At 40.8% G+C, this 14,545-nt stretch overlaps 1 protein-coding gene across 1 annotated transcript in view; it reads left to right on the plus strand.

Annotated features, from left to right (window-relative positions):
* The window catches only part of LOC100565784 (solute carrier family 12 member 9), a 170,614-nt gene that overhangs the window by 40,677 nt on the left and 115,392 nt on the right, over nucleotides 1-14,545 (plus strand). The window contains exons 4-6 of the mRNA XM_003225491.4: nucleotides 2,833-3,135; nucleotides 4,339-4,446; nucleotides 8,654-8,765. Of these exons, the coding sequence (XP_003225539.1) occupies nucleotides 2,833-3,135; nucleotides 4,339-4,446; nucleotides 8,654-8,765 (523 nt within the window). The remainder of the gene's footprint in view (nucleotides 1-2,832; nucleotides 3,136-4,338; nucleotides 4,447-8,653; nucleotides 8,766-14,545) is intronic.

Raw genomic sequence — 14,545 nt, forward strand, 5'->3', positions numbered from 1 at the left:
TTAAAACGTTATGCTATCTGATACCTCCGTCTTCTCCCTGGGGAAATCAGATTTACTATTTAAATGTTGTAATGTTTTAGTTTACTATGTCTTATTGGATTGTGTTTTATTATTATATTTTATTATTTTTATTATTTTATTATTATATGCTCACCGCACCGAGAAGGGTATTGGTTATTGTGAGTATGCCTTTGATTTTATATGTTCATTGTTGTTGTATTTTGTGGTGTATTTTGGGCTTGGTCCGAAACCTACCTATCCGAGACCTACTTGCCTTTCGGAAAACCTGCAAAACCTTTCTCTTCCGACAAGCTTTCAATGGGTGAAAAACTCGGGGCTATGTCTGTTTTTATTGTTGTTTTTATTGTTTTTATTGTTATTTTAAAGCTAAGTGTATTGTTTTAATCTATTTCTGTAAACTGCTCCGAGCCAAACTGGTCTAATAAATAAATAAATAAATAAATAAATAAATAAATAAATGTGAGCTGCGTCCCTTCAAGGAGATGGGGCAGGATACAAGAATAAAGTTGTTGTTATAATTATTATTTCTATTATTATTATTTTCATCTTGATGCTTAATTTTTCATTGTAAGTTTACTGTTACTACTGTGCATTATCTTGTATTACAGTAGAGTCTCACTTATCCAACATAAATGGGCCGGCAGAACATTGGATAAGCAAATATGTTGGATAATAAGGAGGGATTAAGGAAAAGCCTATTAAACATCAAATTAGTTTATGATTTTACAAATTAAGCACCAAAATATCATGTTTTACAACAAATTTGACAGAAAAAGCAGTTCAATGCGCAGTAATGCTATGTAGTAATTACTGTATTTACAAATATAGCACCAAAATATCACGATATATTGAAAACATTGACTACAAAAATGTGTTGGATAATCCAGAATGCTGGATAAGCGAGTGTTGGATAAGTGAGACTCTACTGTATTTTTATTTGTTTGTACTCATTTGAGAAACTGAATGCTTGCCCTTTTGTTTTGTGTCTGTAAACTGCCCTGAATCCCTTTGGGGAGAAAGAGCAGTCTAGAAATAAAGTTTTATAATACAATACTACCTTCATATCTGTGGGGGACACATTTTTGCATTTCCTGTGGAAACGCAAAATTGTGAATCACAGCAAGTCATTTCCAGCAGAAGTGCTATATACCATAGAATCACACTGGAGAACTTAGAAAATGCCTAGAGATAATATTTATAGTTAAACCAGTATGACTCTATGGTCCACTTCCAGCAGAAGCATATAACAGAATGGCACTGGAGCACCTAGAAAATGCCTAAAGAGAACATATTTTTGCAGACAAAGTGAATAGATGGTACTTTCCATAGATGGTACTTAACCCCCCTCCCCCCCAAAAAAAACTTTCCAAAATTTACAAAAAAAAAACCTCCAACAAATGTTGGAAATGGAGGGAGCATGAAGGCACCTATTACCATTGCTGGTGGACCTGTGAGAAAGCCAAAGAGTTTTAGAAAGAAATACATCAAAGAATACAAAAGATTTTGTCAATTAAGATTAGCCTAGATCCCAGGTTCTTCCTCTTAGGGATGCTGGATTTAGAAGATAGGAACCAATTTTTTTATTTAATTATTTAACAACGGCTGCGAGAATAACTTACGCAAAAGAATGGAGGACGAAAAACAGACCAGATATAAATTCCTGGTTTAATAAAATCTTGGAAATTATGAACATGGATAAATTAACATACTTATTATCAAACACTCAGGGCAAACCAAAAAAAACAAACAGATTGGGAATTGATAAAAAAATTATTTAAGAAATGAAAAATGTAAAATTATAATATAAAGAATTATTAGATGTGTTGTCGAAGGCTTTCATGGCCGGGATCACAGGGTTGATGTATGTCTTTTGGGCTGTGTGGCCATGTTCCAGAAGTATTCTCTCCTGACGTTTCACCCACATCTATGGCAGGTACCTCACAACCTCTGAGGATGCCTGCCATAGATGTGGGCGAAACGTCAGGAGAGAATACTTCTGGAACATGGCCACACAGCCCAAAAGACATACAACAACCCAATTATTAGATGAGAAAGAAGGGCAATAGAATTGTCTCAGAATAAAGGATGGAGAACAGATGAAGAAACAAGATAGGAGATATAAGGGTACTGGAAGTACCAAGGGAATAATAATACAGTAGAGTCTCACTTATCCAAGCTAAACGGGCCGGCAGAAGCTTGGATAAGCGAATATCTTGGATAATAAGGAGGGATTAAGGAAAAGCCTATTAAACATCAAATTAGGTTATGATTTTATAAATTAAGCACCAAAACTTCATGTTATACAACAAATTTGACCAAAAAAGTAGTTCAATACGCAGTAATGTTATGTTGTAATTACTGTATTTACGAATTTAGCACCAAAATATCACGATGTATTGAAAACACTGACTACAAAAATGGCTTGGATTATCCAGAGGCTTGGATAAGCGAGGCTTGGATAAGTGAGACTCTACTGTATAAGGAACACCAGATAATAGATGGAAGTTGATTTTAATATATGTGTGTTTTGGTCATGTAACTATGTAAAGTTGTCTGTTAGATTAGATTCATGTTTTCATTTAGCACAGATTTTTTTTCTTTTTGTTTGCTTGTTTTGTTTTTTAGGGTTATTTATTCACTTACTGTCATTGTCAAACCTTTGTAATTTCATTGTAAATCACATTATTATAAATGTCTGCAATAAAAATTTATTATAAAAAACATATTAAAAAATAGAACAAAGATTAAAACACCAATACTAATGAAGTGTTAAATGTATGGTTGTAACCCCACTCCTTGCAATCTTGGCAGAGGGAGGGGCCGGTGCCGCCATCCAGGTCCTGCCCCGGGGCTACTTCTTCGACGTCTTGTACGGGACGGTTCTGCTGCTGCTCTGCCTCCTGGTGTGCCTGGTGGGCGCCGGCATCTACGCCAAGGCCACCTTCATGATCTTCCTCATCGTCATGGTGGTGCTGGCCACCGTCTGCCTCAGTTTCTTCGTGGTGAAGCCCCACACCGTGCAGCTTCCTCCCAGCAGCAGCAACAACGTCACGGATCATGCCCACGCCAACTTCACCGGCTTCAAACTCAGCACTCTTCAGGGAAACCTCCCCCGTGAGTTGGTGCCTCTTTTGCCATCCAAAATGCCACATTTGTTTCATGGGGAATAGGTTTCCTTCTGCGGAAACACAAAACCTTAAATTACACTGTGTAATACAGTTTTTGTTCCTGGGTTATAAATGTCATTTCCTAATCGGTTCTATCATAAAAACACTGAGAAAGTTTATTAAACTGCAAAAACTTGCAGGAAAGACATCCTGCAGCACATTTTGCTATACCCTGTTTCCCCTAAAATAAGACATCCCCAGAAAATAAGACCTAGTAGAGATTTTGCTGAAATGCTAAATATAGGGCCTCCCCCGAAAGTAAGACCTAGCAAAGTTTTTGTTTGGAAGCATGCCCACCAAACCAAACACCAGAGCATGCAGGATCAGTAAATGGAAGTACCATAGATTGTTGTACACGGAAATAATGGTAGTAACAAGAAATTCTTGATAGGATTCACAGTTTGTCTGGTTATGCTGGTTTATGATGATAACTACTGTACAGTATATAGTAAATGTTCCATTTTTGGTTCAACAATAAATGTAAATTCTTCTTCATGGAAAAATAAGACATTCCCTGAAAATAAGACCTAGAGCATCTTTGGGAGCAAAAATTAATATAAGACACTGTCTTATTTTCAGGGAAACACAGTATGTAACACAGTTTTTTTTCCCCTGGGTTATAAATTATGAACAGTATGGACTTATTCATTACTTTTTCATAACAATGATGGGGCATTTGTTTATTGTAAGGTTCAAGAATTAGCAGAATGTAGTTAAAGCAGAAGTGTGATTATATCATGGCATTGAAAGGGAGTAGACTAGCAAGGAGAATAGGAAGTTTGTAGATCCTATCTGTTTCTGTTTTGGTTTCTTTGTGTATGTGGTCTGTGTTTGTCCTTTCTGTTCTGGTATTTTTAATAGTTTGTCCTTTCTGTTCTGGTATTTTTAATAGTCATTTGTTGTTGTAGTAGTTCTGTAGTAGCAGATAGTACATGCATGGGCAAACTTCATCCCTCCAGGGGATGAACTTCAACCCCCACAATCCCTAACAGCCGGTAGGCTGGCTGAGATTTCTAGGAGTTGAAGATACTATCTACTTGTATGGTTTTTTTAGTTTTATATGCCTAAAAAATCATTTGCATGTTTTATTTTGTTTTTTTGTTCTATGAATAAACATTTTCTTTTTCAAAATATCCATGGCTTTTTGCAGCCGACTACATTGTGGACTACACTACAGGGAACCTGATGAGCTTCAGCACCGTCTTCGCTGTCATGTTCAATGGCTGTACCGGGATCATGGCAGGCTCCAATATGTCTGGTGAGTCCTTTCCCATGAACTGCTTTCAAGCTAGGTCTCATCCATCCTGTAATTCATTTTTATTGCCTAAGTCTCATACCTAGGAGCCCTCAGTGGCACAGTGGGTTAAACCGCTGAGCTGCTGAACTTGCTGACCAAAAGGTTGGCGGTTCAAATCCGGGGAGCTGGGTGAGTTCCCACTGTTAGCCCCAACTTCTGCCAACCTAGCAATTTGAAAACATGCAAATGTGAGTAGATCAATACACAAGTGCTCCATGCAGATATGCCAGTGGTCACGTGACCTTGGAGGTGTCTATGGACAACACCAGCTCTTTGGCTTAGAAATGGAGATGAGCACCAACCCCCAGAGTTGGACAGGACTGGACTTGATGTCAGGGGAAACCTTTACCTTTACCTTTAAGTGTCATACCACAGCCCGGGTTGTCGCGCAGGCTGGTGAGCAGCCAGCTGCAGCCTGCTGCAACAAATCACTCTGACCAAGAGGTCATGAGTTCGAGGCCAGCTCGGAGCTGTGTTTGTCTGTCTTTGTTCTATGTTAAGGTATTGAATGTTTGCCTTATATGTGCAATGTGATCCGCCCTGAGTCCCCTTTGGGGTGAGAAGGGTGGAATATAAATACTGTAAATAAATCAATGAATAAATAAATAATACCATATATTTCTCCCTGTTGAAATTTATTTTGCAGTTCTGTCCCGGCTCTCTGATCTTTATTAGCAATCCCTCCCAATTTGGTGTCATCTGCAAATTTGATAAAAGTGCCTCCTATTCCATCCTCCCAAGTCATTGATAAAGATATTGAATAGCATTGAGTCCAGGACAGACCTTTATGGCATCCCACTGATGACTTCTCTCCAAGGTGAAGAGGAGCCATTGGTTAACCAATTCCCAATACAACCAGCAGTAGCATTGTATAGCCCAGGACTTCTTAAACTTTTTCCACTCATGACCCCTTTAGGCCTTAGGAATGTTTACATGACTCCAGTTATATAGATATATAAGATAGGTATACAAACCATTTCCTGATAAATCAGCATTTGTAAGGATTGCTAAACAGGCTGATTTTTCATTTAGGAGGTATAGCGTTTTCTATAGAGTAAACACTGCACAACTATTGGAAATAACTGCACTAAATAAAGTGTATTCTGGGCATGCTTCTGGGTGTATGCTTTTGGAAATAAATGGAAATCATAACCTTATTGAAAAGGAAAAAAATGGATGTCATATCCGTTTGGCAAATGTGAACCTCCATGAACATGTGGAGACCACCTTTTGAAAACCACTAGTCAAGAAAAGCATGACCTTGTTAGAAGTCAACCCTTTGAACAAGTGATATTCACAAGCATTCATGTAATGGCACACAGGTAACTTAGCTGTTAAGCTGAAGAACCATGTCTTTAAACTTCCAAAGACAAAGACATGCCACTACAAAAATATATTTGGTTAGCAGAGGATAGTTGTTTCTTTGAAGTTGAAATTGCAGTTGCTCAAAAGATATGCACTCCCTTAAAACCTCTTGGTTAAAATATGCATTCAGAGATTTTAAAGAAGTCTTCTTTGAAAAATAAAATATTTTGTTTACTCACAAACACCTTGTATTAATTCACCATCCAAGGCAGTTATAAATGTGATGTAGTTCTCTCTGTGTTGAGTACATAGGGTATCATTCTTAATCAGTAGTCCATAGTCTTTAGGTATAATTGTACTCACCGAAGTCCAAAACCATACTTCTCTACAGAAGTGCAAACAGCAACATGCATCCACCTCCACTGTGGTCTGATGCAAACATTCATCCACCTCTACTGAGGTGTAAAGCAGACTGATAACATTACAGTCCATAAGCAACTTATTCCATTGAAGTCCAAACACATACTGATAACAAAATGGAGTCCTGAGTCTGAATATGCTCAGTACAATGACATGTCTATAGTCCCTCCCACACCAAAGAGGTCCGTCAAACTGGCAAATCAACAAATACATACAATACAGGTTAGCAAATATATACATTAACAAACAAATAGTGAAGGCTTGGAAGCTTTCTATTTCCAATAACAACAGGCACTGCACAATTAGGTGATGTTCAGAAAATGTATTTATTTATTTTATTTACAGTATTTATATTCCGCCCTTCTCACCCCAAAAGGGACTCAGGGCGGATCACATTATATACATATAGGGCAAACATTCAATGCCCATAAACACATCGAACAGAGACAGACAGACAGATGCAGAGGCAATTTAACCTTCTCCTGAGGGGATGTTCGATTCTGGCCACAGGGGGGAGAAGCTGCATCATCATCCACTCTGACGGCACTTCCTCATTCCAACGTTGTAAATTAGTTAAACTTGCCTCCCCACTTTTATAAGTGGTACCTTATTTCCTACTTTTTTTAAAATTAATTTTTATTGAGAGGTTTCCCAGCAACTCCATACATTTCTTATAACAACAAAGATTCCCATTTCTCAATACCATAAAACACAGGTAAGACAACAAGGGTATTTCCTACTTGATAGATGCAACTATCTTTCGGGTTGCTAGGTCAGCAACGAGCAGGGGCTATATTTTATTTGTAATTGACGGGTGCTCACCCCGCCATGGGCTGGCCTCGAACTCATGACCTCATGGTCAGAGTGATTTATTGCAGCAGGCTGCTTACCAGCCTGTGCCACAGCCCGGCCCCAACTTGTATTGTTATCAAATGTTTCAGGACCTCAGCATTGAATTAAGGAGACCCCATTTGGAGTCAGGATCCGCATTTAAGAAGCAAAGTTTCCAGCTCACATTTTACTAGCTTCTTTGTGAAAATGTTGGAGGGGGGATTTTGAATTGTGCTGCCCAAAACTGAATACAGTGCTATTACAGTGGAGGTCTGGCTGACATGGAATACAGTGGGACTATGACTACCCTCAATCTAGATCAGGGGTCCTCAAACTTTTAAAGCAGAGGGCCGGTCCACAATCCTTCAGACTGTTGAGGGGCCGAATTATCATTTGAAACAAAATACAAACAAATTCCTATGAACACTGCATATATCTTATTTGTAGTGCAATGCAACAATAACAATTAAAGAACAATACAATATTTAAAAATGAAAACAATTTTAACCAACATAAACCTATCAGGATTTCAATGGAAAGTGTGGGCCTGCTACTGGCCAATGAAATAGTCCAGTTAATTATGATTGTTATTGTGTGCCTTCAAGACATTTCAGACTTTGGGCTAGCCTAAGTCTAAAATTATTTATTTATTTATTTACAACCTTTATTTACTACATTTATATCCCACTCTTCTCACCCCGAAGGGGACTCAGAGCAGCTGTATGTACATACAATATATTATATTATTAGCATAGCTGTGGCCGGGCTGTGGCAGAGCTGTTGAGCAGCTGCCTTAAATCACTCTGACCATGAGGTCATGAGTTCGAGGCCAGCCCGTGGCGGGGTGAGCACCCGTCAATTAAAAATAAAAAAATAGCCCCTGCTCGTTGCTGACCTAGCAACCCGAAAGATAGTTGCATCTATCAAGTAGGAGATAAGGTACCACTTATAAAGTGGGGAGGCAAGATTAACTAATTTATGACCTGGAATGAGGAAGTGCCGTCAGTGTGGATGATGAAGCAGCTGCTCCCCCCTGTGGCCAGAATCGAACATCCCCTCAGAAGAAGGTTAACTTGCCTCTGCGTGTGTCTCTCAGTCTCTGTTTGATGTGTTTATGGGCATTGAATGTTTGCCCTATGTGTGTTATAATGTGATCTGCCCTGAGTCCCCTTCGGGGTGAGAAGGGCGGAATATAAATACTGTAAATAAATAAATAAATAAATATTAGCATTATATATTACTATATTGAACTATACCACTATACTGTAATATTATATGTAATATATAACATATAATTAATATTATTATATGGTATTATTATTAATATTGTATTGTATAACATTATAATATTTTATCAATATTATATGTATATACAATATATTATATTATTAAAACTGATATAAAAATATTATATTATAAAACTGAGGGCGGGGGCCAGGTAAATGACTTAGGAGGGCCGCATCTGGCCCCCAGGCCTTAGTTTGGGGACCCCTGATCTAGACACTAGACTCGTATTGATGCAGTCTGGAATTGCACTGGGTTTTTGTAAGGAAGTATTTTGGATCTGGATGCTGGGTCCAAACCTGGATATTCTTTTCCCCCCATTCCTCAGGAGATCTGAAGCGCCCCAGTTACTCCATTCCCCGAGGCACCATCATGGCGGTGGTCTTCACCTACATCGTTTACAACTTGCTGGCTGTGCTTCTGAGCTGCACCTGCGAGAGGTAAGGGCTGGGCTGGCCAGCAGGGGGCGCTCCTGTCCTGCATCTCTTAAACTTCATTTAACGGACTACGTCTTGTGCAGATATTCCGGACAGCCGTGTCATCCCCTTGTTTCCTCCTCGTAATAACATCCCTATCACACTAACCTTGTAGTTATTTTCATTATAAAGAGAAAGGAACTGGGACAGCTTGCCATCAGGGCTGCTGGAAGGTGTCCCGGATGAGCTGGGCAGATCGTTTTGGGCATGCCCTTGTCAGTCATTGATGCCCGAAGCTGGAAAACACTTCGGAAGAATTGGATAGTCACATTAATTCTTTGGACAGTTCTTTTTCAGGCTCTGGATAGAACAGAATCTATCTTGAATCCTAAAATAGTCCCCGCACACAGGAAAGTAGCATATCAGTGCCTCCCAATTAGCCTCCTTGATGTGCTATTTTTCTGAAGTGTGAGGAGTCAGTTCCCTTTTTTTTCTTTGCTCCCTTTCTTCTCTTTTTGTTATTTTATTTTGTGTGAATGAGAATTTACATAGGCAGTGCCTTCCCTTTGCAGCCTAGAGGAAGCTCGCTTCTGCTACAAAATTATATATACAGTAGAGTCTCACTTATCCAAGCTAAATGGGCCGGCAGAAGCTTAGATAAGCAAATTTCTTGGATAATAAGGAGTGATTAAGGAAAAGCCTATTAAACATCAAATTAGGTTATGATTTTACAAATTAAGCACCAAAACATGATGTTATACAACAAATTTGACAGAAAAAGTAGTTCAATACGCAGTAATGTTATGTTGTAATTACTGTATTTACGAATTTAGCACCAAAATGTCACGATATATTGAAAACATTGACTACAAAAATGGCTTGGATAATCCAGAGGCTTGGATAAGCGAGGCTTGGATAAGTGAGACTCTACTATAATAGGCTTTCTATTTTCACAGAGTTAGGTCACAAGACCCCCAAGAAAGCGGAAAAAATATCAGAGAAAACACTGAATTGTTGACACCTTTCTAGGAATCTCTAAACCCTCGAACTTTTGCAAAAGTTGACCACAGAATTGCACTGGAGAACCTAGCAAATCAAATAATCTAATCCACAAAAGTAGAAACCTGCAAAATCTCGAGCAGGGGTCCCCAAACTTTTTAAACAGGGGGCCGGTTCACGATCCTTCAGACCGTTGGAGGGCCGGATTATAGTTGGCCACCGAGCAATAATAATAATAATAATAAACAACAACAACAACAATAATAAAAAAGAGTGTTGGAAGAGACCCTTTGGGCCATTGAGTCCAATCTCCTTCTGCCTTTGTGCACCAAAAGCACAAGCAAAGCACCCCTGTCAGATGGCCACCCAGCCTCAATGTTTATTAATAATAATAATAATAATAATAATAATAATAATAATAATAATAATAAGGGTTGGACGAGACCCCTTGGGCCATTGAGTCCAATCCCCTTCTGCCTTTGTGCACCAAAAGCACTAGCAAAGCACCCCTGACAGGTGGCCACCCAGCCTCAATGTTAATAATAATAATAATAATAATAATAATAATAATAATAATAATAATAATAATAATAATGTGATTTTGTGATACGAAATCCAGCATATCTATCTTGTTTGCTGTGTCATACAATATAATAATAATAATAATAATAATAATAATAATAATAATAATAATAATAATAATAATAATAATGGTTATAAGAGAAAAAGATACCCCTTGGGTCATTTAGTCCAACCTCCTTCTGCCCTTGTGCTGTGGGGGTCGGATAAATAGCTTTGATGGGCCGCATCCAGCCCCCGGGCCTTAGTTTGGGACCCCTGATCCAGAGGGCTGTTGTACCACAGTAAATTGGTCAGTGTTCAAAGACTTTGCCTCTCCTCACCTCGCTGTAGGTTTTTGGCAATTGCTACTGATGTATTTAGTAATAAAGCTGCTTTCACAGCACTCCCATCAAATACAGACCTGAGGAATACCACTTAGTGCACTTCAGATGCACTGGACTTCAACCCCTACACTGCCTCAGCTAGCATGGCCAGTGTTCAGAGAATCTGGGAGTTGTAGTCTCAGAATATTTGGAAGAGACCAGATTGGGGGAAGCTGGGGTGGGCAGCGGGACACTTGATGGACCAGTGATTTCATCTGGGGAAAAAGCAGTTCCTGTCGATCATATAGACTCTCCCCCCAGGAAAAATGTTGGAGAGTTGTCCCTGGTGAAGTGGTCCCTGGTCAGGTGGGCCCTGGTCAAAATGGACCCTTGTCAAGTGGGCCCTGGTAAAAAAAAAAGGTTGGGAACTACTGTCCTGTTTTGTCTTTCAAGAACAGCCTTAAAACACAGTGGTAAGTCAATGAAAACTGCTTTACTTCAGCAAAACATAAAGTACAGCACACTCAGTAGAATGATGCAAAAGGAAGCAAGGAAGCCTTAGGGTAAACACAGTTCTTAGTCTCAGTTAAATTCCCAAATCAAGTAGCAGTCTTACTTCAGACAAAGTAACAGCAATAAATCCTTAGGAGCAGTTTCCCAGATGCAAACTCGAAGCAGGCACAAGGGGAGCAAAGAGTCAGTTTGTTACCAGCAAGAGCTGGCTGCACCTGCTTCTGCTTTGTAGCCCTGAGTCCCCTCCCAGCTGCTAGAGCAGTTCTTAATTATTCAGCTGCATTTCTGGCAGCTATTCTAGCTGAACAGCATCTCTGCTCTGTTTCCTTTCACCTCTCCTGAAATGTGGGTACTTGCAAAATCACCTCAGATTCCAACTCACCCTCAGATTCATGAACACTTTCCTGCTCCTCTTCCTCCCCTTCCTCTTCTGAAGAAGAGGAATCCCTAACAACTACTGGGCTAGATAGAAAGAATATGATTATCGAAGGCAACCCAAAGGGTTCTGGGACTGGCTGGGATTTGAACTCAAGCTTTGATAGTCCCAGTCCTCTTCTTGATCTACTACATTCTCTCTCTGGTTCACCATGACCTTTTTCTTTGCTCTGATGACCTCCAAAGTGCCATTGTTTGATCTGTGGAAAGGTGAGGCATAAGGGAGACATAAGGGGATGCTGCCCGGCTGGTGGTTTGCATCCACAGCTCTTTTATGCCGCTCTGGTTTAAATTCTCTGCATTTGATCCTGTAACTTTTGCTTTTTGCCTCCTTGTTCCATGCACTTCTTTCTGGGTCACTGTTCATTCCATACAAGGAACAAAAAGACTCATTGACATGCAACTGTGCTCGGTTACTCTTTCTGCTGGCAGGAGCAATCCTTGGACAAAGCCAAACACGTCCCCGTCCAAGACAGCACCGCATTAAGCGTGGCTCTGATTGCATTGACCTGCTCATGCAGCTAATTCCAAGATATTTTCGAGGCAAGTAACTTGGGTCAGGAACAGACTGGCAAGCCTCAAATCAGAACTGACATGCCAGGACACCTGTCACACATGTAGCTAAAGAGCCAGTGGTCCCTTCCAGAAATACTTCTCTATCCCAGGTATTATATACATTCGAGTATAAGACTATCTATAATTCAAAAAGAATATGATGAGCTGGGGGTTTTAATCAGAGGCTGGATGGTCATCTGTTGGGAGAGCTTGGATTGTATCTTCCTGCCTGGCAGAAGGGGGTTGGACTGGATGGCCCTTGGGGTCTCTTCCAACTCTAGGATTCTATGAAATCAAGGCAAGTTTGTGGGACAAGATTATGAATTTTGATATGATCTTACGTCAGGGAGAAGGAAAAGAGTCTCACTTTTTAAGGTAAAAAATCCAAACATTGGCATGAGTATTTTGCTCTTCTCCTGATAACCCATTGTGCCTCTTTAACCAGTCTGTTGAATCTCTAAAATTCAGCCTTTGCTTGGAACAAAGTTGAGTATATTCTTAATCTGGAGGTTTGAGAGCAAATGCTCATAAAATTCCATGCATAAATACAAAATTTTGCAAGGTACCTCCAAAAATGGAGGGTCCCAGTCAATCAAATGATGTTTATGGCAGCTGTCTTATGGCACCAGCCCACCCTTAGAATCAAAGAATCATAGTATCAAAGAATTGGAAGTTCTAGTCCAACGCCATTCTGACATGCAGGAAGACACCATCAAAGCACTCCTGGCAGACAGCCGCCTGGTCTTTGCTTAAAAACTTTCAAAGGAGGAGACTTCCTTGGATTCCTAGACAGCAGCATATTCCAGTGCCGAACAGAATCATAGAATCATAGAATCATAGAATAGTAGAGTTGGAAGAGACCTCATGGGCCATCCAGTCCAACCCCCTGCTAAGAAGCAGGAAATCGCATTCAAAGCACCCCCGACAGATGGCCATCCAGCTCTTACCTTGAGGAAGTTCTTCCCAATGTCTAGGTGGGATTTGTCTGTGGGGAGCAGTTGTGGATACTGTGACCAGTTTGAAAAAGACACTGGTGGAGGCAGCAACCTAGGAAAGTTTGGAGCCCCTTTAACCATGATACCATCATTTCAGTGACTGCCCATTTTCCCCAACAATAAGCCTTTCACCTTTACTGCCTGCACCTGGATTGGACCAGTGCCAATTCCCTATCCATATTCACCTCCCTGGAATTCAAACCACCACTGACACTGAATCCTTAAATTTAAAGGTTTTCCCCTGATGTTAAGTCCAGTCATGACCGACTCTGGGGGTAGGTGCTCATCTCCATTTCTAAGCCGAAGAGCCGGCGTTGTCCATAGACACCTCCAAGGTCATGTGGCCACTGGCATGACTGCATGGAGTGCTGTTACCTTCCCGCCAGAGCGGTACCTATTGATCTACTCACATTTGCATGTTTTCTAACTTCTAGGTTGGCAGGAGCTGGGGCTAACAGCGGGCGCTCATTCCGCTCCTGGGATTTGAACCTGGGACCTTTTGGTCTGCAAGTTCAGCAGCTCAGCTCTTTAACACACTGTGCCATCAGGGGCCCCTACTGAATCCTTAGTATGAGTTAAAACCCACAGTGGATTTACTGCCCCAGTGGCCCAGAACGCATACAGTAATAGTGTCATGGAGTTGGAGGAGACCCCAAAGGTCATCCAACCCAACCCCATTTTGCTATGTTGGAATTGTCCAGCTGCCAGGGCTTTAGTGTCAGTCTTTTTGAGACTATTCATTCCAGGAATGAGGCCACAACACTTCTCTGAAACTGAATTTACCCTCATGCTGAAAAGAGGTTCCCTATGCTGGCTGTACTCCACATGCTATGTTTGCATCATCCTGTGTCCTAGATGCTTGTGGCTTAGTAATCTGATACTGACCATTGGCTGCAATGCTACCCCGGTTTGGGATACTACAGGGGTACTAGGAGACAGTGCGTTAAAGCACTGAGCTGGAGACCGAAAGGTCCCAGGTTCAAACCCCGGGAGCGGCGTGAGCGGCCGCTGTTAGCTCCAGCTCCTGCCATCCCAGCAGTTCGAAAACATGCCAATTTGAGTAGATCAATAGGTACTGCTCCAGCGGGAAGGTAACGGCTCTCCATGCAGTTATGCCGGCCACATGACCTTGGAGGTGTCTACGGACAATGCCGGTTCTTCGGCTTAGAAATGGAGATGAGCACCAACCCCCAGAGTCGGTCACGACTGGACTTAGCATCAGGGAAACCTTTACCTTTACCTTTTACTGGGAGACATGCATGTATGTGCTCATGTATGGCCCACCCTCCCTCCCGCCTCCTTCTCCCAGAAACACGGCTGGTTAATTTTCTGCTCTGCAAAGTGCTGCCATAAATCGCAGCCGGGCCAGGGCAGCCAGCAGGAATTGCTTAGAATTATAGCTGTCATGTTCTAATACCTTAAT

Source organism: Anolis carolinensis, chromosome 3 (genome assembly GCF_035594765.1).
Source record: "Anolis carolinensis isolate JA03-04 chromosome 3, rAnoCar3.1.pri, whole genome shotgun sequence".
In the NCBI taxonomy this organism is placed as follows: domain Eukaryota; kingdom Metazoa; phylum Chordata; class Lepidosauria; order Squamata; family Dactyloidae; genus Anolis; species Anolis carolinensis.